At 43.9% G+C, this 25,610-nt stretch overlaps 1 protein-coding gene across 1 annotated transcript in view; it reads right to left on the bottom strand.

Annotated features, from left to right (window-relative positions):
* Positions 1–4,590, bottom strand: part of SUCLG2 (succinate-CoA ligase GDP-forming subunit beta) — a 305,540-nt gene extending 300,950 nt beyond the window's left edge. The window contains exon 1 of the mRNA XM_053599312.1: positions 4,447–4,590. Coding sequence (XP_053455287.1) covers positions 4,447–4,530 — 84 coding nt within the window. The 5' untranslated portion in view covers positions 4,531–4,590. The remainder of the gene's footprint in view (positions 1–4,446) is intronic.
* Positions 4,591–25,610: the final 21,020 nt, after the last annotated feature.

Here is a 25,610-nt window from a genome sequence, read left to right as displayed (position 1 = left end):
AAATTAAGCTAGGGCCATTCTTTTTGAAGTATAAGACACCAGGGGCTGTGTTTCAGCAGTTTCCTTTGACAATATACTTTCCTCTCTGAGTTCCTGGACAGAAGCTCTGAGCTTCTGAAGTTGGGGGCCCGAGAGACAGTGCTTCTCTGACAACTGAACAGCTCCATGAACTTCACCCAACTGGGAGAATGGAAATGTCCTAAAAAGCATAGAATTACTTTTTTGGACATTTCCGCTTAGTTTCCAATTACTTTTTAGGACATTTCCATTTAGTTACCATTTCCAACTCCATGCTCTCAGTCAATATTTCCTCTTAGGTCCACAGTATGTGTCCACCTCTATGCCCATTACAGTGGCAGCCTTCGTCTCCAAGCATCACAGCACCCTGCTCACCTGGCTAACTATCTGGACACAGCAATATAGGCCCTATCCCCCAGGATATGGGTCTTTGGAAAGATTACAGACAATAGCTAGGCTTTTACTGGAGTACTAAGTTCACTAAACACCGACCACTCCCTTAAAAGTTTCAAAGCCAGTAGAGCCTAGATTTATAACAGGGAGTATGTACAGTTCTGTAATTACATTCCTGGGCTTTAGTAGCCAGGACTGGGAATTCAGACCCAGCTGCCTTTTACTAACTGTATAATCTGAGGCAAGTCGCTTAATAACCATTCTAAGCCCTTAAAAGGTCCTTACCAGACCCTGCAGGTCTAGGCTTCCAAGTGATTTGGCTCCTGTCCACCTCTTGGACCATGTCTACCACCAGTCTCTCCCTGTCCTGCCTAGACATGCCTAGCTCACTCCCACCACAGGCCCTTTGCACATGCTGTCTACTCTGCCTATCAAATGTTCTCAAGTCACACTTGGCTGGCTGCTTTTCATCATTCACATCTCAGCTCACATGTCAAAAAAATCACCTTCAGGATCTCACAAACATAACATTGAGTATGCATGTACATATTGTATAACTCATTTATATAAAGAGGGGAAAGGACTAAAACCAATGTATGCTATTATTAATATAAATCAGGGGGGTTACCCTTTGCAGGGTGGACAGAGAGCCTCTGGATTGCTGTGGAATAATGAGTTTCTGTATCTGATCACCTCAGTGCATGCTCAGTTTATGATCATTCATCGAGCTATTCATTTATAATTGCACATTTTTCAGTAAGTATGTTTCGATTAAAAACCTTAAACCAAAACAAGCAAAAAAAAAAAAAGTGTCAAATAGGTTTTCTCTGATCATCCCACCTTCCTGCTAAGATATTCATTCTCTATCTCATAAACCTGTTTTGTTTTGTTTTTGAGATAGTCTCACTCTGTCACCCTGAGTAGAGTGCCATGGCATCATAGCTCATAGTAACCTGAAGCTCTTGGGCTCAAGCAAACGTCATGCCTCAGTTTTTCTTTTCTTTTTTTTTTTTTTGTAGTAGGGACAGGGTCTCTTGCTCAGGCTAATCTGGAACTCCTGAGCTCAAGCAATCCACCCACCTGGGCCTCCCAGTGTGCTAGGATTATAGATGTGAGCCACCAAACCTGGTCACCTACTTCATTTTCATAGTATCTGTCACTGGTTAAAATCATAATTATTACCTACATATACAGTATCACATGGCCAAGAGCTCTACCTGCTTTCTTCACTATTCCTAAACCCCAGGGTCTGGAACAGTCCTGCCAGATGATACAAGCCGAATAAAAAATATATAAAAATAAGAAACAGCTAAAGGATATCCTTTAAGGATATAAATCAAAAGTCAAAAAGTGACCTAAGAGCAGAGGTCAAAACAAACAAAACAAAATAAAAAACCTTCAGTAAGCATCAGCAATGTATGTTAAATTTAACCACATGGAGCAGGTAGATAAAAAGTCATTCTATGGGTACCTCTGTGGGACCAAAGTCACTTCTCAAAGCAGAAACTGGGTCTTTTATTTCCATATACCCATCAGTTTTTCACAAGGCCTGGTCTAAAGTAGGTCTGGGCCAAGAGTAGCAACAGATTTCTGAGACATTTGTTGAGGACTCTTAAGTTTGGTGGGAAAAGTGGGCCATGTTCAATTATAATGTCTACCTTGCCTAGGTTGGCATAATTAATATCAATTCAGACTCACATGAAGCAGACACCAAGAAGCGCCCAAGAATTTTAATAAAAGCTTCTTACAAGTCAGCAACAATACTCACCTATTTTTATTGCCAATTCTAAGATGTTCATGGGTGGGGGGGGAGGTATCCATTGGGCTAATGACACGGATGTTGGATGTTATCTAACTACTACTGGTATGCAGATTCATTTGCATGCTGCCATAACATGTTTTCAGACAGAAACCTACACTTACCAGGCCTGGTATAATGGAAATTTAAAGAAAAAACTTTACTATGGAATCTGCTCAAACTCCCACTGTTACCTTGAATAAGTCACTGAACTTCTTGAGACCTCAGTTTCTCTACCTGTGAAATGAGCTGGTTGGACTCAATACTTACTAATGTCTATTTCCAGTTTTTGGACACTGTCTATGATTCCTATCTTTTAAAACATTATTTTCATCTTCTAAGCCTTGTGTTCACAGCATACCACGTCATCGACGAGTATGTAAATCACAGCAACCAAATGGAGCGAGGCCCAACAGACTTCTACTTTATCTTCTTGCATAACATGGGTATCTATCCCCAACCTCATTAGCTTTTTTTTTTTGTGGTTTTTGGCCGGGGCTGGGTTTGAACCCGCCACCTCTGGCATATGGGACCGGAGCCCTACTCCTTGAGCCACAGGCGCCGCCCTATCCCCAACCTCATTATCTTGAGTGTCCTGTTGAAGCTCCTATTTCTTTGTTAGGCAAGAAGTCTTCACATTCCTCAGCTGAGCCCTCTGCATTTTAGGTTTCTCTGTACAATTCTTTTCTTTTCTTGCATTATCACTGCCCTGTGCACCATGTTTCTCATCAATTCAAGTCTACACTCCTAGTTAGCCCCTAGTTCTTGTTTTCTTATTCATTAAACAATGAATAGGACTAGATCTCCTGGAGGTACTCTCCTTACTCTATTAAAAGTTATTAGTGATCTGGGCGGCGCCTGTGGCTCAGTGAGCAGGGCGCCGGCCCCATATACCGAGGGTGGCGGGTTCAAACCCAGCCCCGCCCAAACTGCAACAAAAAAAATAGCCAGGCCATGTGGTGGGCACCTGTAGTCCCAGCTACTCGGGAGGCTGAGGCAGCAGAATCACCTAAGCCCAGGAGTTGGAGGTTGCTGTGAGCTGTGTGACGCCACAGCACTCTACCAAGGGCAATAAAGTGAAACTCTGTCTCTACAAAAAGAAAGAAAAAAGAAGTTATTAGTGATCTTTAATTAGACAAACTGCCATTCCTTTTGCTAGCCCAACATACTATCAAGTGCCTACTAAGGATATTACAGTATTAAGTATTACCACCTTTTAAATTTACATTAACAGTAACAGAGAAATGGGAAGTCAGGAAATGAGAGGAGTAAAACCCTCACAGATGTCTTAATTAACCAAAACTTAGTCTAACTCAAAAAATGATTTATAGCTTTTTTTAGTTTCCTAAAAAAGTATCCACTGCATATCATGCTTAAAACTGCATGAGTGATAATTTGCCTTTCATCAATTAAAAATGGGGAAATAGGCAAGGTCATTGCTCTGCTGTGGCTGAGTGCCAGATTGTCCTTTCTTTAAAACCAGAGATCACCTACAAAGACTCACAAGCCCAGTTGTTGAGAAGTAAAGTCCTACTCATTACTAACTCAAAACTTCCCCAAAGGCCTGCTAAATACTCTAAAGCTTGCCATCTACAAAAAGTAAAATCTACTGGAGGCCAGGTTCCAATAGCTAGCTATTCCGTGTCCACCACTACTCCTCCTCGGTTTTATTCTTCATGAACAAGGAAAACATGGGCAAGGGCCAAAGAAGGTCTGCTGTGTTTTAGTGACGATTTTTCCTTGAAAATTTTGTCCTTCAGGCACCCTAAGGTCTGCAAAAACAGGTGGTCTGCAGAAAGTTCACTCACTAATACTCCCTGGGATGGGCTGAGTTTCTAGGCATGTTTATCACGTGGCCGAAAATAATGTGCGGAGGGTCAAAGTCGTTTCAAAGGCAGAACTAGCAAAACTGACAATAAAACTTCCAGAGCCTAAGGCCGGTCCGAGAAACTTTTCTTAAACTTGCATTCGGAGCAAGTTGGTGAACTGGGGGCCGACGGCGGCGACTCCGGAGCTGGGTCGTTCACACTCCGGGGCGCCCAGGCTGCCGACCCCACCCCACGGCCCTGGGCCCCACACCCCGGCGGGGAAGGCTGGGGGTCCCTCTTGTGCCTCAGCGCAGCACCACGCGTCACCCCGGCGGTGGGGTGCCCAGCGGCGGCGCACAGAGACCAGGAGGGAAGCGGGAGGGCGGACTGAGCCCGGGAGATGGACGCCGCTGCCCGGGCCGCGCTCACCTGGAACCCGGCGGCCAGGAACGCGGGCCTGAGCGCCACGTCTCGCAGAAGCCTCCCTGCCCGTGCAGCCGCGGGGGACGCCATCTTAACCAGGAAACCCAACGCGGGGGAGACGGAGCGAGCGGACAGGGGGCGGAGGAGGAGGACGAGGGCGAGGAGAAGGAGGCGGGCCCGGACCTCCCCCTGCACTGGGGCGGCCGGCCCTGGGGACGCATGCGCTTCCTGGCCGTGAGGCCTTGGACCCGCGCCTCGCCCCGGCTTCCTGTTTCGCGGCGGCCTGAGCCCGCGTTACGAGTATGAGCAGAAACTGACCCGCAGCCGCGCGCTCTTGGGGCTAACCTGCCCGGTAGAACTGACAGCAGAGCGGATAATCTGTTTATCACTGTGGCAATGCTGGAAGGTTGGGCTCACGGAGCTGATCCTGGGGTCACCAGGGCCCGGCTGGGGAAGTCGTGTTGGAGCTGAAACTGAAAGGAGTAAGGAGACAGGGAAGGAGCCACTTCAGTCCCGGGGGTCAGGAGGGTCTGGTGACCTCCGTAAAGCCTCGATCCCTTAATGAGTTGTAGGGGGGTTGTTTTACCCTTATCCTCAGATCAATACAAAACTTGACAGATTTTCAGCCCAGTAATCACAGTAAGAGCAGATATTTATTTGGAGCTGACATGATTCTAAGCACCGTACATGTAATACAAAAACAGTAATAGTAAACATACTGGGTGTGTGCTAAACTCTTGACAAATACAAAGTCGTTTAACCTTCAGAGCAACCTTTTTTTTTTTTCAAGAAAATCAAATCGTTCATTGATAACACATAATAATGGTCGATTCACAAGCTTCATTCTCATCTATAATTTTATCTGGTACCGTTCTCGGAGCAACCTTTTAAGTAGGCACAAGTATAAAAACCACCATTTTGCAGAAGAGGAAACTGAGGCACAGAAAGAGTAAGTAACTTGCCAAACGTCACAGATCTGGTAAGGAGTAAAGATGAGATTAAAATCATTCTGTCTCCAATCCCCAACAAAAACTGTTTTAGACTTTTATTTAACTTTACTCATTCCTGAGTATATGATCATGAAGAAAAGGTATAATTGTAATACAAGTAGACGACTGTTGCTACTAATTTCCTTCCTTTTCTCTTTCTTTTTGAATTTTTTATTTTTTTTTTTTAATTATTTATTTATTTTTTTTTTTTGTAGAGACAGAGTCTCACTTTATGGCCCTCAGTAGAGTGCCGTGGCATCACACAGCTCACAGCAACCTCCAACTCCTAGACCCAAGCGATTCTCTTGCCTCAGCCTCCCGAGCAGCTGGGACTACAGGCGTCCGCCACAACGCCCGGCTACTTTTTTTTTTGGTTGCAGATCAGCCGGGGCTGGGCTTGAACCCGCCACCCTCGGTATATGGGGCCGGCGCCCTACCGACTGAGCCACAGGCGCCGCCCATTGAATTTTTTATTTTAATATAATTTCATATTTACAGAAAAGTTGCAGTATTACCCCCAAATCGCTAAATGTCCTTTACACAGATTCACCAATTATTTACATGTTGGCCCATTTTCCATTCTTAATAGATATAGATACATTGGTTTATAGGCCGTTTCTAATCAACATTTGCCCCATGAGATTTAGCATCCCTTGCAAAATGATGATGGTCTCCATCTCCATCATCTTTCTACATTTATTAATTTGTATTCGACTCTGAAAGAGCTTCACGTTCTCGTTTACTCCCCATTTTTTTTAACTTTTATTTGTTTACTTTTGTTTTTTCTCTGAGACAGGTTACTCTGTCACCCAGGCTACAGTACAATCAGTGCTATAATCATAGTTCATTGCAGCCTTGAACTCCTGGACTCAAGCAGTCTTAGAGTCAGCCTTCCAAGTAGCTGGGACTACGGGCAAGCACCACCACACTGGCTAACCAGTTTCTTTATACTTTTATTCACTTATGTCAGAAGTCATGGCTTCTTTCATGATTTAAAGGTCGTGTAACAAGCCCAGGTCATGCAGCTTGGGATCAGATTTCCCAAAGCTAACCAATCTTTTCCACACCCTCCTTTTGGCAGGAGTGGATTTGAGTTTCCACCTTACTCATCATTACTCCTACTGGGTCTGCCATCTAGTCAGGATGGAGCAGAGACTCTTGTTAATAGTTGAGAGCGAATACATAACATTGGTGAGAGCTTTGAACATGTTGCCAGAAGTAGGAAGACCATGTATAGCATTAATCAAAGGCTGTTTATTCAGACATTACTATGTTCAGGGAGTTGGCTGCTATCACATCTATTCCAAAAGAGACTAGAAAGAGTTTGAAAGGAGTGTTTGTTTTATAGAGTTAAAGGAGAGACCCTTAAGAAGCACTTTGGTTGATCAGTGTTCTTTTGGGATGGGATTTTTCTATTAAGGTGGGATTTTGGGAAACGGAGTGGGGAAAAGCTTTCCATTTGTTGTTCAAGTACATTTGACAAACTTTGGTTGGTTCATTATTTACTGGTGAGTAACTGGGAGCTTTCCAGTATGGATGGTGTCGTATGAGTTTTCCTGTCTCATGTGGTCCTCAGGTAAGGGGCCCAAATCTTTTCATCAGCAGTTCTTCAATGTCTTACCTACATTTGCTCTTTCCATCTTCCCTAAAGCAAGAGGGTGAGGGAGAGGAAGCAGAAGGAGGGGAAAAATAACCATTTATATGGTGTCTCCAGTGCCTGGAATAGAGGAAGTACTCAATAAACACATGGTGGAATGAGTTGTGCTTGCTAAATTCCCCCTCAGACGTCTCCCTAATTCCTACCCTTTTCCCCCACAAATAGGAAGCTTTTTGAGGATAGGGAACCTGGATTCTACCAGAATTCTGCACTGTGATTTCCTGGGACAAGAACTAAGTTTTCAGTCAAACTGGATTAGATTCTAACCTCTCTCCCCTCATATGCCTGTGACCTGAGGAAATACCTAGTTCTTTGGGAGCTAAGAGATAATGATCAGTAAAGATTTCACACATAGTGGGGAGTTAATAAATGTTTGATATCAAATATGAAACACCAGAGCCAACCTGAGGTATGAGTTAGAAGGTCCCTAACACTTTGTAACTTATCTCAATAGCAGTGGAGAATTATGGAAATACAAATGCAAAATAAAAATATTAAAAGAATCTAAAATGGTTACTTCCTAAAAGAAGATGGAGGTAGTGGCCAAGTAACCATTATATTTTGTTTCAGAGCTTCAAAATTCAGACTCCTGGACTTTACCCTAAACCTCTGGATCAAAATCACTGAAGATGGGGTCTAGATCTTAGTTTGAAAACTAAAAAATCAGACAAACCAAATCATAGTAGTGAACTCTTTCAAAAACTTAACTGGTAAATCCAAAGATAAGGACAAGTTACTCTGCTATCCATTGGATTCCTAAATGTAACACAAAAAGCTGACAAATCATAGATGGAAGTGATGACTAAATTCTGCTTTCAAAGAGCCTTGACACACAGGTGCAAAACCCAGTTTCTATCAGTCATTTAGACAGATCAGCTGGGACATGAAGAAGCATTGGCTGAGGATGTATGAACAGCTGCTATTCTACACTTTTTCTTTGTCAAAATTGTAGTTGTGAACTGCTTGAAAAGTAACTGTGGCCATAAATGATAACACTATCTAAATCATTCTGTACTTTCTGGTATTAGATTACCACACAGAAGTAGACGTCAGATAAACACCTTTGACTCAGTAATTTAAAATCTCCATCACCTTGGGCCAGTTACTTAACAGTCTCAATTCCTTTATTTGTGAAAAGGGGATTATTATGGTGCCTATTTTGCCAATGAGATGCATTGTCAAGTGCTTGAGGTTCCTTCCAGTGGTTTGTTTTCTATCATGCCTTCATTATTTGACTATGGAACCTTTTTGCATCTTTTTTCTTTAGTATTTACCTAGTGTACATCAATTTCCCTATTATGAAGGCCATACATGACATCATCTTAATTGAGCTGGAAGCTGACATTGTAGCACGTCTCAAAAACTTTGCACACATCTGAAGCATTAAGTTCTAAAACTCTGTGGTCAAGCTTTGCATTTAGAATACCTTGCTTACATTGTTTCTTATTCAGTTAATCTTTGCAGAAAGGAAAATAAAAACATCAGTAGGCCCATATGCCTTCTCTTTCATCTTAGCAGTGCATGTTAACAGTGAAATAATATGCTCATTTTCATATCCACAGTGACTTCTCCAGGGGCCCTGGATTTGCCGAAAAGTCATGTCAAGAAACTGAGCAAAGGGACAGTGCATCTAGCAATTCCAGTGGTTGTTTATCATTACCTTTTCATTTAAGCATAAAACCATTTTACAAATACAAACTCATTATAACCAGCAGAGCTGAGTAGAATTGTTTAAGAAACAAACCCTAATTTTCGTAAATTACATATTTGAGTTCATTCTGCCACATGTCAGCAATGGAAATCACTAATACAGTGATGAAATAAAGGGTATTTTTAGGTTTTCTTGGTTATTTCTTTTTTAATGATGACAGATTTCTGGAATTTGCATGGGAAGATGCAGAGATAGGCTAGAAAAATTATAAACGTGAGAAAGTGGAGAAGTATTTGTAAGGGGTTCAAATGGCAAGAGCCTGACTCCTTACCTTGAAAGCTGAATACGGCCACAAGAATAAATAAAACACTTACCCAGTTTTGAACAAGTTAAAAGATTAGATTAGGAAGCAGCCACTTGGGCTGGAAGGGAAAGATTAACATTATATATTTAAAGGTAACATTTTTTCCTTCTTACAACATATGTGCCCTTTTAGAATATGTCTATACTGCTGGTGGGATTGCAAACTAATACAACCTTTATGGAAAGAAGTATGGAGAGTTCTCAAGGAACTAAAAGTTGACCTTCCATTCAATCTGGCAATCCCATTACCCTGAAGAACAAAAATCATTTTACCACAAAGATGTTTGCACCAGAATGTTTATTGCAGTTCAATCATAATTGCTAAGTCCTGGAAGCAACCATTGTGCTAATGTTATTTTTCCCTCTTCCATAATGCATTAAAATGATTAAGTTTGATGGCATTTCTCAACAACTTATTTGAGTTAGGCCTTCCGTCTCTGTGGGTTCCACATTTGAGGATTCAAGCAATCTTGAATCAAAAATATTTGGGAGAAGGTGAGGGCAATCTGGCTGCAACTTCTGTCATCTCATTGATTACCAAGGTTGATTCAGGTAATCTGGCTGGCTAGGCGGGTGTCCCCTTCATGGATGCTTATGCCTCCTTCCCAAAGCTGCACACTGGGTCTAAGAGGATGACCTTCCCGATAGAAGAGGACTGTCTTTGATCAAGGGTATATGAGTAGCTGCACTCCCTGCTAGAACCTCCAAAAGAAGTTCTCAAAAATATCTGGGCTGGCTCGGTGCCCATAGCACAGTGGTTACAGCACCAGCCACATACACTGAGGCTGGCAGGTTCGAACCTGCTAAAACAACGACAACTGCAACAACAACAACAAAAATAGCCCAGCATTATGGTGGGTGCCTGTAGTCCCAGCTACCTGGGAGGCTGAGGCAAGAGAATTGCTTAAGCCCAAGTGTTTGAGGTTGCTGTGAGCTATGATGCCCCGGCATTCTTTTTTTTTTTTTTTTGTTGCAGTTCACCGGGGCTGGGTTTGAACCCTCCACCCTCAGTATATGGGGCCGGCGCCCTACCCACTGAGCCACAGGCACCGCCCTGCCCTGGCACTCTTATTGGGGGCAATATAGTAAAACTCTGTCTCAAAAAAGAAATCTAGGAAAATAAACAATAAAATATAACAATACAGGGCGGCGCCTGTGGCTCAGTCGGTAGGGCGCCGGCCCCATATGCCGAGGGTGGTGGGTTCAAAACCGGCCCCGGCCAAACTGCAACCAAAAAATAGCCGGGCGTTGTGGCGGGCGCCTGTAGTCCCAGCTACTCGGGAGGCTGAGGCAAGAGAATCGCTTAAGCCCAGGAGTTGGAGGTTGCTGTGAGCTGTGTGAGGCCACGGCACTCTACTGAGGGCCATAAAGTGAAACTCTGTCTCTACAAAAAAATAAAAAATAAATAAAAATAATAAAAATATGTAACAATACAATAATAAAAAATAATACAAATAGAAAACAATAGAGTATAACAACTATTTTATAGCATTACATTGCATTTGGTATCATAAATATATGTAATCTAGAGATGATTTAAAATATACAGGAGGTTATATGCAGATATTATGCCAATTTCTTTCTTTTTTTTTTTTCAATGAGTCTATGAAGTTGACACCATTTTATGTCAGGGATTTAAGTCTGCAAGGATTTCGGTGTCCTTGGGGGGTCTTAGAATCAATCCCCTACAGATACCTCAAAACCATGATATAAACTGCCCAGAAGAAAAGGGATTTTAAAGTATCTAAAAATGTCACCTTTGCCAAAACTACATTGGGTCCAAGAGAAATTCTCACTACAACCTACAGAAAATTTGGGGAGCCAAGTTTAAAGCAGAGTGACAGGTCAAAGTCAGAAAGAGAAAGGAGAGACTAAGGGACATCATTAACCCAAGGAAGACACAGCTGGATTCAAGGTCAGCAGGAAAGCCTGAAAGCACACAACAGGATATAATGGTAGAAACAAAGACAATGGCATTCTGTCAGCAAGAAGTTTGGAGGTATATGATAAAGACAGTAAAAGCCAAGTGCAGAACATTACAAAAAGGACTGCAGAGGTTGGTGGATTGAAAGAAAAAAAAATGGCACCAAATTTCACTGTAGGAAGGAAGTTCCCTTGAAGAACAGAACCTAAACTCCCATGGCAGTTGGAACCCATGAAGTTCAGCACCTTCAAAATTATTGTCTTGTTTTAGACATGAACATCAAAATTAAAGGAACATTCTGTCTCAAATGTCCTGCTTCTTTAGAAAGTAAGCAGTTGCAGTAGTGGTTCTTCAACATAGGTGTGCAACAGAATCCCTTTGGGCCATCCTTTCCAGAGGCTCTGATTCAATAGTTATATGTTGGGGCCAGGGATCAGTATTTTTATAAGTAATTCTCCCACCCACTTTCCTTGTTGTAGGTGGTTCATAGTCTTTGGTTAGAGAAGCCCAACGTAGCAACTGGGACTTTGCCTGGCTCTCAGGAAGGACAGCAACCACCAATCCCCTTTATTCTTGTTTTCTCTTTCCTTTTCCCCCTATTTTTGCCATATTCCTTAGTCTTTCACCCAGCCAGTCTAAAATCTAATTTACTACATGAGAACACAGAGTATAAAATGAAGCTCCAAAAGATGTCTCCATCCTGAAGCACCCTCCCCGTTGTTCACCAGACTAAAGCTCTCTAATCCCTTGAACTTCAGTCACTCCTTTTAGGAAATTTCCTGAAGGCCAGCCTGAGGGGTTATCTCAGGAGGTACCATAAGCCAGTTAGTGTATATACTTCTTGTCTGCTTCTTTCTCTGGAATTTTAAGATGTGCAATGACAGGGACTGCGTCTTCTTCACTGTTACTATAATGCTCTCAGTACAGTGCCTGGAAGACAGGAGGTCCATCAATACTGGACAAATGGATAAATAAATGAAGATGAAGCCAGTGAAAAAAAATCACCCTAATAGGAAAATGTGAAGATTCATGAATTCTGCCAATATGCCCTAACAAGAAAGGAAGTGAGGCCAATGAAAGGAAATCACTTGCCTAGTGTGATGTCTTATGCTCACAGTTTTTATACACTGCTCCAAATCCTTGGAAAACTTAGAGCTCTACCCTCCCTCTCTCATTCTTCCATATATTTATTGAACACTTATGTGCTTTCTAAATGCTTTAAAGAAATTATCTTATTCAATACTTACCACAGCTCAATTTTACAAACGTGATATGCAAACTGAGTCTCAAAGCAGATAGTAAGTTGCCTGAAGTTTTGAATGAGAAGAGGCCAATTTTAATCAATCTAGGCCAACACTCTCCAATAGAATTTTCTGCAATAATGAAAATATTCTGTATCTGTATTGTTTAATCCCATAGTCACTAGCTATATGTGCTATTTGAGCTTATAAAATATGGCTACTTTAACTAGAAAATGAATTTTTTTTTGAGACAAGAGTCTCACTTTGTCACCCTTGGTAGAGTGCGGTGACATCACAGCCACAGCAACCTCAAACTCCTGGGCTTAAGCGATTCTTTTGCCTCAGCCTCCCAAGTAGCTGGGACTACAGGTGCCTGCCACGATGCCCAGCTACTTTTTGTTTGTAGTTGTCATTGTTGTTTTAGTTGGCCCAGGCGGGGTTTCAAACTGCGAGCCTCAGTGTATTTGGTCGGCACTCTACCCACTGAGCTATGGGCGCCACCTAGAAAATGAATTTTTCGTTTAATTTTATTTAATGTATGCTTATGTTTGAGGAATCACTCATGGCTACCAGCTGGCATGCTGGCCAATGCAGGTCTAGGCCATCTAACTCTAATGAACAAACTCCGTACCATCGCACCATCTTCTTAATTGGGTTCTTCGCATAGCAGTCCCCAAGACAAGGATTTAGGTACACAGAGCTTATTTAAGAGTTGATTCTAGGCAGCATGAGAAGGAATGAGGAAGTTACTTGCAGCGTGGGAGGGCAGATCCAGCCTCAGGATCTGAGATATACAAGGTGAAAAAGTAATAAAGGCTACATTGACAGACTGTAAGCAGTTAGGAAATGCTTGAGACACTTATAGAAAATACTTCATATTTGTTCCACTGAGGTGTAAGGAAATGATCATGTTTATCCACCAACTCCCATGCCTCATTGGTTAAAGGATAGTCCCAAGGGTCTCACACAGACACTGAGCCCATCTCTTCCCCCATGTCCAGCCTGCCCCCTAAGGCATAGTTATGCCCCTGGGCCTAGGTAAAGCCTCAGAGCAGGGAGAGATGCAGGTGCCTGAGGCTGGATCTGCCCTCCCACGCTGCAAGTAACTTCCAGAGTGAATCAGGGGGGTGTGCAGTCAAGGTGAACAATACTGCCTCTCAGTATATTTTATTGACTGATTGAGACACAGTCTCACTCTGTTGCCTGGGCTAGAGTGCAGTGGTGGCACCATAGCTCACTGCAACCTCAAATTACTGGGCTCAAATGATCCTCCTGCCTCCTGAGTAGCTGGGACTTCAGGAGCACAGCACCAAGCCCAGTTGATTTTTTAATTTTTTTGTAGAGACTGGGTTATGTTGCTCAGGCCTGTTTCAAATTCCTGACCTCAGGTGATACTCCCACCTGTCTCCCAAAGTGCTGGGATTATGTCCTTGTGAGCCCCTGCACCTGGCCTGCCTCTCCCTTTAAACCAACTGGATTAGCTCATATTAGTGTTTTATCTGGGATGAGAGAAGGGTCACTTGAGACTGTGTTAGAAAGAAAGGCTCTTTTATTTATTTTCTGAAGTTTTGAAACTGTAGCTTTGAACTGTGCACCTCCCTGTTTTCCGGACCATCCCAATTTCTGAATTGTGTCATGTTCTGTATCATTTCTGGCACAGCCTAGATGCTCTAAGAAACATTCCCGCCATCTGGGATCTGCAAGGCACCTATAACATAGCTGCCCTGGGACTTTCTCTGCGGAAATAAGAAGAGACTGAAGCATTCCAGAAAGTGTTTGTTTGTTTGGTTTTTATTGATATATATAAAAACATCAGAAGCAGCCAGAGAAGAAAATCAAAGAGAACTTACACTTGGTTTTAAAAAAAATAAATTTTACAGATGAAGGAGGTGGTAGTGCAAATAATTTCTCCTCTTCTGTTATGGAGCTTTGTTAAGTTCCTAGAAAAATGAACACATGATTATGATAGAGGTAAATCAACTGAAAGCCAAGTCAGAGAGGAACAGTAGCTTCTGAAGGAGTGGTGCCCTCACTTCTGTAAAGAAAGCAGGGTAACGTCTGGCCTCTCCACCTACCTTACAGGCTGGTCCCTACAGCCTTGGGCTGGAATAATGTGGAAAACTCTTGACATTGTAGGTGGAAACAATGTTCTATCAGAAACAATGGCTGGCCCAGAGAAGGAAAGCTTAGCTATCACAAAAAAGAACCAGCCGAAACACAGAGCTACAAATCTCTGTAAATTTCTTTTCAAAAATTCTATTTGAGGTGAGGCTTGGTGGCTCTGTTGTGCCCAGATCTTGAAATCCCCCACAAAGACCACTAAGGAGCTGAGTCCAATGCAAAAGCAATAGAGCCGTTTATTCACAGACTCGAATCTGGGCTTCTCATTCCTGGCACAGCAGGAGGGCAGAGAAGCCCCTACCACAGAGGGAAGAGCAGTTTTAAGGATACAGAAAAGAAAAAGTGGGGGGAGGGGAAATATGGGCTTAAGGAGCTAAACAATGTTTGAGTTGGGCTGATTGCTTAGGGGAAAGATTTACTACTACTGGGGCAGAGGGTGGGGGCCGTTATCTGCTCGGGGCAGACACACTGGAGCCACGGGTGGGGGAGGAAGCAGGTTGCCTATCACTTTTGGTATGCAAGCAGGTTGCCTATCACCTTTGGTATGCAGCTATAAATTGAAGACTGTGAGGCAAAGTGGGGCCAGTGAAGGCTGTGAGACAAAAATGGAGTTAGTTTTAACAAAATGAAGTTAGCTTGGTCCTTTCATTCCCCCCTTTTTTAGTGCATAGAAGATCCAATCATGGGTCTTCAGCAGGTTCTACAGGCCGTAGCTCTATGCCATCATCAGTGAATCCAGAGCTGAGAGGAGTATATTGTGCCCGTAAAACCATTATTTGAACCGCATTGATCCTGGATCAGATGAGGGCTAGTAACTTGTTAATTATGGAGGGATTGAAAGTTAACAGTAGTAACAGGATACAAATGGGCCTGCTATAGTCAAAATTAAGGTTGTGAGCCAGGGGGATTTACTGAACACAGATTTATACCAGCTCTGGGACTGTTCCCGTTTGAGTTTCCTCAGGCTTCAGCCGTGCGTTGACCAGCCAGCTCCCAGTATGTGGCTGGAGCAGGGCATGTTGGATGTCAGGATTATGGTGTAAAGTTCTTTTTACCTTGGTTTCAGGGGGACCAGGTTCTGATTCTAGACTTAGACTTGGTCCTCTTGATCTTCCAGAGAGATAAGAGGTACAGACACAAAAGACCGGAAGTCCTCAAAGAGCATTGCTCTGTACGACTGGATTCTTGGGGGTACCGCTGGTCCTTGACACGTGTTGAACTGGCTGCCAGTGACACACTGTGGACTGACAGTTTTGGCTAGGGCTGGCAGGTGGGAGATGTAAAAGTACTGGCCCAGCAACTTCATTGAATACTCTTGTCACTACGATGGCTCTTAGAATTTGGGAGACTGCTACTCACCCATCTGGCATCTTTATTTATCCTCTCTCTGTTTCCTGGTTCCCCTCCTCTGCTAACTAATCCTTTTCCTCCTGGGAGTAGATAGGGGTGAGCTCCAGAACCCATAGGATGAGGGGAGCTACTCGTGACACCTGGTAAGGTGGGATGCAGCCCTTTTTGCCTCAGTACTAACCCTAGTGTTCTCTTTAGCCATGCTGGAAGCATTTCTTTGATGTCCACAACAGTGCATAACTGCCACTTCTTGGGGTTTCTATACTGCCTCTAACAACTGAAGTTATCTCCTGCTGATACTTAATATCTTCATTTTTTCCAGAATTTAATAGTTCTTTCTCCTTGTACAATGTCCTGTGAACTTGGAGAGTCAGAAGAACATTTAAAATTTTCCTTTGACTTAGTTCTAAGGTTCCAGTCAAGGCAATTAGCTCAGCCTTCTGAGTCAATGTCCCTTGAGGGAGGGGCTTAACCTCCACAGTCTCTGTTAAGGTGACCATTGCATACCCAGCCCACCACTCACCTTGCGCTGTCACGCAGCTGCTTCCATTTACATATAAGTTCTAGTCTTTATCTGTCCAGGGCTGTCACACAAGTCAGGTCTGTTAGAGTACACATTACCTATAATTTCTATACAGTCATGCTTAGTCTCTCTTCTATTGACTAGAAGGAGCGTGGTTTGGTTCAGAGTGTTGCATTAGAGAGTCAAAAATGTCCCTCAGTGTCCATTAAATTAACCACAGAGTGCAGTACTTTCACTCTGAGACCCTGCCCAGAGTCAGCTTATTACCTTCTTGCATAAGGAGAGAGGTAGTGGCTAAGCCTGTAAACAGGGTGCAGACCTTGGCCAGGACCCATCAGCTGGGTTAACACACCCCCAGCCATTTTATTTTTCTCTGAGACATATAGAATAAAGGACTTGGCAGTTTTAATGCAGGTGCAGCTATCAGCCTCATCTTTAGCTGAGAGAAGGCATGTTCTTGTTTTCCTTCCTACTCCAAGGGCTCTCCCTCTTTTAGTTGCCTCATACAAGGGCTTAGCTAAGAGGGCAAAGTTGGGGATCTAAAGACGACAGAAGCCGACTGGGCCTGAGAATTCCTGAACCTGCTTTCAGCTCTTGGAGGTGGGGAGGCGATTAATGACCTGCCTTTATTTCATGCCTAGATACTTCTACCCCTGCTGGACAGTAAATCTTAGATAACGTACTTGCTGCTGGAAGACCTGGGCCTTCCACTTAGACATTTTATAGCCACATACCTCTAGATGTCATAAAAGACAGTCCATGCCTCACGCGCAGCCCTCCTGGGTAGGGTGTCCTGAAAGGAGGTCATTGACATATTGGAACCGCACACATTCTGATTCCTCAGTCAGGAATTTCTGGAGGTCACAAGTCAGAGCTCCTTAAAAAATCCACGTGTACTGTTTCTATGTCTGGTCTCTTTCACTGGAAAGCAAACAGCTTCTGGCTTTCTAGAGCCAGCCTTACACTGAAAATGGCCTCTTTTAAGTTCAGACAAGTAGAACACTTGGCTTCTGCTGGCAGCAGATTCAGCAAAGTAAAATGCAGTGTTTACAGTTATATCATTTACTAAGAAATTTTAGATAACATTGAATACTGCGTAAGTTTTCCAGTGTAGCCAACAGGTAATTTTTATTGAGTCTTAAGGCCCTGTTCATGTACTTTACTCTGTCCAAGCTTCGAGGCCTATAAGTTACATATAGTTTCCAGGTGATACCCAAAACTTTAGCTATTATTTGCATTATTTCTGTTATAAAGGCTAGCCCATTGTCAAATTTAAACCAGAGTAGCAACCTAAACCATGGGATGATTAATTCTATACTTTTTTTTGGCCAGTTCCTTAGTCCATTTAACAGATCAGTTTAGTAAAACAGTTATGTCTTATTTTACGAGTTTACAGTACAGACAAGGCTGGAATTTAATACCAGTGGGATACAGCCTCTTTTTTTCCTTCTTTGAAACTATTTTTCTCTTTCCTATTTCTCTCTCTACTAAAGGCAAATTATAGTAGAATTAACTTATTTGCCAAAATAAACTGTACTTTCAATATATGGGGTCTGATTATTTACATAAAGTGCAGTAAGAATAATTAATTATTAGCCATCTAGGCTCTTCTTTCCTTTAAAATTGACTTTACTGGAACCTTTTATAAGGACTCTTAGGCTAGACTCTTTGAAAGCCTTTCAGAGCCCAGGTTTCATCCGTGCTGTTAGATACCTATATGCATTGGGTAAATTTTTCTTCTCTTGAGGTCCCCAAGCACATTTCAATTCCCTAACCTGTCAGCAAGCGACCTTCATTACTTACTACAGATAAGGAAATGTTACTGATGGGTGTCTGGCCAGTTTTCCAAAGGGCTTTTTTTATTGGCCTTATAAAGTCAACCTGAATTCCTTAATGCAGTCTGGACACCTCTGAAAATGTTATTCCAGCCAAAGCCTTGGTAAAATAACCAGTGCCTTCATTATGTTCTATAGAAACAAAACAGATTCTTATTGAACTTATGCAAATTACTGTATTGTCAGAAATTAAGAATGCTTACAAATGACTTTCAAATTCTAGAGAAATCAAGGAGAGAGAAAAATACATGTTTTAAACTCTGCTCATAAGTACCTACATTGTTTGAAAAGTTACAAATAACTCGAAAGACAGAAAATTATTTTCTTGACTTCTGGAAAACAGAACACAGACAGAATCAACAATATTTTGAACAAAAGGCCATTACAAACTAGTCCAGTTCCACGTAACTGATTTCTGTTTTTATGAAGTTAAGTTAGTAATACTTATAGACATGTTATCTTTCTAATGAAAGTTTAAAAAAATCTGCTTTTAGTCCAAAGGTATTTAATTTTTAAAGACATCAGTAATTTGAATTTGAGAGAATTTGTTAGTGTCTCTTAATATTTCTTTTTAGGATGAACTTTGGACTTGGTCAGTTATAAAAAACTCTTTTTTAGATGAATTAAAATTATTACCGATAATATATGTTAGGACAGACCAATTCTTTATAATATTAGAATATACATATAACCATAATTCACACAAAATTAATTACCATTTCATATTTGATAATGTTTCTTATATATTTTCTCATGACTTTCAGTGGTCTTAATATTTTAAGAAGACTAAATTTAAAGTTGTTGTTGTTGCCCTGGGCCAAGTTTGAATCCACCAGTCTCAGTGCATGTGGCCAGCGTTGCAACTACTGCTCTATGGGCACCAAGCCCCAGATTTAGAGTTTTGATGTTGGAAGGTTTATCAAATATCAAAGGCTTAAAACATTTGTTCAAATAAAATTACAAGCCAAAGGATTTTAAAGGAAATACATAGTCAACTGGATCATATGTAAAACATCTTCACAAATTCCCTTTTATGAGCAATTTAACCTTCACAGACAATCTACAAACTTTCTAAATGTTCTTTAACTTTTGCCCTGCCTTTCACTTCTTTACACAACCATTCTGTTTTAGGACAAAATTTATCACACAAGATTCTTTCTTTACACAATGCCATTCTCTTTTCTGTCTAATTTCTCTTATTCTCAAAAACTCACTTTCCATAAAACAGGATCCCAGTTTACCATGAAGTCACCCATTCACTCAGCCAAGCTGATAATTAGAAGGCAAGAATCTTGTCCTTTGACAAAGATTCAGTTTGTAAAAACATTTTTCTATTTATACAAATTGCTAATGGCAAAGGGCTAATAATAAAGGCCCTTTATTATTGAGCTTTACCCAGGCATGGAGATTCTGGCAACAACGCTGTAACACTCGGGAGGCAGGCCTGCCCCAGTCACTTTCTTCCCTGGGCCTTCTCTGCCATTCTGGAGCTGTCCAGGCCCCATCGTGGCTTTCATGCGAGTCCCCGACTCGTGCATGTGTTAGACTTCTTGGTCCATGTTTCAAGACGGGTGGGTTGTGTAGCCGACATGGCCACCAACCCTGTGTGCTCGCTTGGCTTCCAGCAGTCTCCAGCGCATCCACCTTGACTTTATGCTAACCATTTTTACAGATTCCAGACTTCCAAAAACAACCACAACAGACAAGGCAGACAAGACAGACAGACACTTACCACACAGCGGCTGTTTGGGTCGGATGTCCTCAGGGGTCTTGGGAGACTTCCCTGCCAACGCACCAAATGTTGTGCCCAGATCTTGAAATCCCCCACAAAGACCACTAAGGAGCTGAGTCCAATGCAAAAGCAATAGAGCCGTTTATTCACAGACTCGAATCTGGGCTTCTCATTCCTGGCACAGCAGGAGGGCAGAGAAGCCCCTACCACAGAGGGAAGAGCAGTTTTAAGGATACAGAAAAGAAAAAGTGGGGGGAGGGGAAATATGGGCTTAAGGAGCTAAACAATGTTTGAGTTGGGCTGATTGCTTAGGGGAAAGATTTACTACTACTGGGGCAGAGGGTGGGGGCCGTTATCTGCTCGGGGCAGACACACTGGAGCCACGGGTGGGGGAGGAAGCAGGTTGCCTATCACTTTTGGTATGCAAGCAGGTTGCCTATCACCTTTGGTATGCAGCTATAAATTGAAGACTGTGAGGCAAAGTGGGGCCAGTGAAGGCTGTGAGACAAAATGGAGTTAGTTTTAGCAAAATGAAGTTAGCTTGGTCCTTTCAACTCACACTGAAAGACTTGGGGCAGAACCCCCCACTCTGCCCGGAGCTCTGACCACCCCAATCAACCGCAAGAGACGTCGCTTGATGCAAAAACGCAAGAGGATTTTTATTCCTGCATGCCGGGGCTTGACCCACAACTCTTTTAGAAGCTGAGGAGTCAAGCCCCGCACAGCAGTTTTTACAAGCTTATAAAGGCAAAAACTACAAAGTAGGCGGGAATAGCAGACATGGCAGGGGCTCTAACCATAAAGTAAGAGGGAGTAGACATAGCAGGGGCTTTAACCAGATAAGAAGAACTCTGGTTCATTATTCAACTGTCTTAAGATAAGATCAACAGTCAAATATTTGTCTTTAACAATAAACATTCGCTTTAGCTCGGGGAGCTATCTTCTGGAACAGTTACAAAAGGTCACATTCCTATGGTAGGGAGTGAGAGGTGGTCACATTCTCATGGTAATATTTTCTTTCATTCCCCCATTTGTTTTTTTGGGAAGTTCTAATCATGGAACTTCTGGCTCTGCGTATTCATTCTCATGGCTATTGTCCTGGCGGAGAGACTGGTAATGCTGTCTGAGCATTAATACTTGTACAGCACTCACTCTCTCCCAGACGAAGGTAACTATACGGTTGAAAATGTAGGGCCCAAAGGTAAGAATTAGAAGCAGTATAATAAGAGGGCCTATTAAACTGGAAAGGAGAGTGGTGAACCAAGGTGATCGGCTGTACCAACTTTCAAACCATTCTTGATGGGCCTCCCGATCTCGTTGTCTTTTTTCTAGTCTCTCCCTGAGTTTAGACATGGAGTCTTTTACCATACCAGAGTGATCTACATAGAAACAGCATTCTTCTCTTAGTGCAGCGCATAACCCTCCATCTTTTAGGAACAGGAGATCGAGTCCCCGTCTATTCTGCAATACTACTTCTGATAAGGATGTTAGTGACTCTTCTAATTTTGTGATGGATTGTTCTATGGCTTTTAGGTCCTCATCTACAGCTGCTCGCAGTTCTTCGAGATACTGTGGGGTCTGGACAAGCGCAGCCGTTCCTGTTCCTACTCCGGCCGCCACCCCTATACCCATCAGGACAGCTAGAGTAATAGAGACTGGTTCCCTCTTCTGTCTACGGGGTCTGAGATCGAATTCTGCCTCGAAGGAACTCGCCTCGTGATAGATAACTCTAGGTATTAATTGTACGAGGATACAGTAGTCTGCAGTGGAGTTAAACACTGATGAGGAAATGCACGGGGTTAGCCCGGTGCTGCAAACCCACCATCCTCCTTTAGGGGGCACTAGATAATAATTGGTAGTGGTTGATGGGCTTTTAATGGTCTGATTACCCAGATGCTGGCGATTTTCAGGGATCGTGCCTAGGCAAATGCCTCGCCCAGAGACTGCTGTAAGGGTGATCTTGGATCCCCAGTCACAGGAATTATGGGAGGTGGTATTTTGGAAGATACCTGAGAAGGCAATCCCTTCATAATAGGGCAGGCCTGAGGATAGACACAACCAGCAAGATTCGGTAAGATTAGGGTTGGAAGTATTGAGGACATTGAAAGCCCCCTGTATTAAGTTAAGAAGTCTCTGCCCGGTGCTTGGAGTCTCCGGGGATGTTACCTGGGGAGACAGTTTCGCAGGCGATGGGGCTGTGCTGGCCTCAGTAAATTGGGTGCTCCCCGGAGTCTGGAGCATACGGGGAGAAATAGGTGGCCTGGCTGGCGGCTGCTGTCCTGAGAGTACGATGTTGGGTCCTATCTGGACAGCGACGGGGGTCTCTATTTTTAATTTGATGAAGAAGGTAAATCCTTTATCCCACACTGACATATAGAAATGGAATCCCCATGTTCTTCCTTTTATCCAATCTTGGGCTTGTTTCCCCCTCTCCGTGAAGGAAATATTTAGGGGGTTTGACCCTGCTCCGTTACTGCTCCTCTTTACGGTTATTAAGTCCCAAGAGGAGAAGGGGTGCCAGAAGGCCTGCCCAGTCGTCTCACATCCCCATTGTTTACAATAGAAATTTTCTACCCCCCCCACATCTGTTGGCCTGGCTTCTCGTTCTCCCGTCCCGGGGACAGATATAGAACTCCGTTTGTCGCATCCGGTGCTGGGCGGGCAAGTTGCCACAGCCAGGGGCGTCTGCAATGTACTGGCCTTGGGATGTGGAGCCTTGGGTAAGTGAGTGCTTTGTTAAATGGTGATCAAGGCTTGATGGAACCTCTTTAAAGTTCTCATCGGAGATATCCCAATTATCTAGCCCTGCTATTAAGGCGCAAATATCTGGGGTGAGGGACGGCCACCAGGTCCAAGGAGGGTCTTCTTTTGTAGTACTCCATACTACATCACCAGTCTGAGAGAGAACCTGCCAGGTTAACCTCTGGGGGGCATGGGGGTTGGGACCGGAGCTACTTATCACCGGGAGTTGTATCAGCAGGAGCAGGGCTACTGCGGCGAATGCGGAGCTTGAGGGGGTTGTCCGTCTTTTCCACTTTCCACCCGGAGTCTGGCGGCGGTGCTGGTTTGACATGAGATGCGTGGATCCAGGCTGCGATGCCATCAACTTTTATTGCCGTCGGGGTTGTGAGCAGCACTAGGTATGGTCCTTTCCACCGTGGTTCAAGGTTGGCTGTCCAGTGGCGCCGGATGTACACCGAATCTCCAACCTGGAACTGGTGAGGTATTTGCAGATTCCCGGGCTTGTAGGCCTCGATCAGCCGGCTCCACACCTCCTTTTGCACAGTTTCAAGGGCTTTTAATCTGGTGTATAGAGATTGAGAGGAGTAAGATTCTGGGGAAGGGAAGTGCTGCATGGCAACAAGCGGGGGGTGAGCTCCATATAGGATTTCAAAGGGGGTCAGCTTGAGAGTGCTAGGGGTGTTGCGCACATGGAACAGGGCAATGGGAAGGAGGACTGTCCAGTCAGTAATGCAAGTCTCTAAGGATAATTTAGTCATGGCCTCTTTTAGGGTTCTATTCATCCTCTCTACCTGCCCTGAGCTTTGGGGCCGATAAGCACAATGTAATTTCCACTCAAGCCCCAGGATTTTGGCTAAACCTTGATTAACCTGGGCAACAAAAGCGGGACCGTTGTCGGATCCGATTACCTTGGGTAGCCCAAATCTTGGAAAAATTTCTTCTAATATTATTTTGGCTACAACTTGAGCAGTCTCCCTTTTTGTAGGAAAAGCCTCGACCCATCCTGAGAAAGTATCTATGAACACCAGCAAGTACTTGTATCCGTATTTGGCCGGCTTAATCTCTGTAAAATCTGTTTCCCAGTAGCTCCCAGGATGATCTCCTCGGAGTCGTCTTCCCTGAGGTAATGTGCTAGGCTGGGTGTTTACTAATTGGCAAGGTCTGCACTCTTTTGCAGCTGCGTCAACGAGTTTACTTAATTCCATAATATAGTATGGGGAGGACTGAACAATAGTTCTTAGATGCTTGGGGCTCAAATGAGTTAATTTATGAAGTTGTCTGAGAAAGGTGATCGCCTGCTCTTCAGGGAGGATGATTTTTCTTTCCGGAGTTTCTCGGATCCCCTCTGGGGATTCTAAGTGGAGGCCTAATCTGTTCATTCTCTCGAGATCCCGCTCCGAATATTTAAAGTGTTTGACAAGGCAGGGTGCTATTTCTTTAAGGCTAGGCCTTAAAGTGTTTTCATATAGCGGCAGGATGTTGAGCCTTTGAGCTGCTAGCTTAGCTTCTCGGTCGGCTCTTTGGTTTCCCTCGGCAGCTCTGGACCCCCCTTTCTGATGCCCAGGGCAGTGGATAATGGCCACTTTCTTAGGGAGGTGAACAGCCTCCAGTAGACTTAGGATTTCTTCCTTGTGTTTAATTTCTTTTCCTGCTGAAGTCAGCAGTCCTCGCTGCCTGTAAATGGCCCCATGAACATGGGCCGTAGCAAAAGCATACCTGCTATCGGTGTATATGTTAACTTTTTTCCCTTCTGCCAAACGTAAGGCCTGGGTCAAGGCGACCAGCTCGGCCTTCTGGGCCGACGTCCCTTCAGGCAGACTACTTGCCCAGATGGTCTGCTTATCGTCCACTACCGCCGCCCCGGCCACCCTTTTACCTTCTATTATGGAGCTGCTCCCATCAGTGAACCAGGTCAGCTGGGCATCCGGCAGGGGCTGATCACAGAGGTCCTTCCAAGTTCCAGTTTCCTCAGCCAGTACTTCTTGGCATGTGTGTAATACATCTTTCTGGACAGAGGTATCAGGTAATAGGGTAGATGGGTTGAGGATGACAGGCGGGCCAAACTGGACTCTGTCTCCGTTTAATAGGAGACTCTGGTAATGTGTCATGCGGGCATTAGACAGCCACCAGTCAGGGGGCTGTCTGATGATGCTTTCTAAAGCATGGGGGGCAATGACTGTCAACTTCTGCCCCATAGTCAATTTGTCTGCATCTTTTACCAGTACCGCTACTGCCGCCACAGACCTCAGACAGGCTGGCCAACCACCAGCGACGGGGTCCAATTTCTTGGAGAGGTATGCTACCGGTCTTTTCCATGGCCCTAAGGGCTGTGTCAGCACCCCTCGGGCCACTCCTCTCTTCTCATCTACGTATAGGACAAAGGGCTTTGTTACATCTGGTAGAGCCAGGGCCGGGGCTGATAATAATGCCTTTTTAATGTTGTCAAAGGCCCGCTGTTGGCTGGCACCCCACTCAAAGGGAGTGCCTTCCTTGGTCAAAGGGTAGAGGGGAGCTGCCAGAGTAGCAAACCCCGGTATCCATAAGCAGCAGAACCCTGCAGTTCCTAAGAATTCTCGCATCTGGCAGGGCGAGCGGGGAACTGGAATCTGAGTCACAGTATGCTTCCTGGCTTCCGTTAACCATCTCTGCCCTCCTCTTAAGGTGTAACCCAGGTACGTTACCTCTTTCTGGCAGATCTGGGCTTTTTTAGCAGAGGCTCGATATCCTAAGCGGGCTAGTTCTTCTAGCAACAGTTCTGTGCCCCGATAGCACTCTTCTTTTGTTGTTCCAGCTAGTAGTAAGTCATCTACATATTGTAGGAGCGTTACCTGAGGGTGGCTGGTGTGAAAGTGAGCTAGGTCTTGGTGGAGGGCTTCATCAAAGATGGTTGGGGAGTTCTTAAACCCCTGTGGAAGTCGGGTCCATGTCAATTGCCCCGTTGTTCCAGAGTCCGGGTCTCTCCATTCAAATGCGAAGATGTTCTGGCTAGAGGAGTGTAGTCGGAGGCAGAAGAAGGCATCCTTTAAATCCAGGACAGTGTAC

Source organism: Nycticebus coucang, chromosome 8, assembly GCF_027406575.1.
Source record: "Nycticebus coucang isolate mNycCou1 chromosome 8, mNycCou1.pri, whole genome shotgun sequence".
Classification (NCBI taxonomy): Eukaryota; Metazoa; Chordata; class Mammalia; order Primates; family Lorisidae; genus Nycticebus; species Nycticebus coucang.
This window is presented reverse-complemented; position numbering and strand designations above follow the sequence as displayed.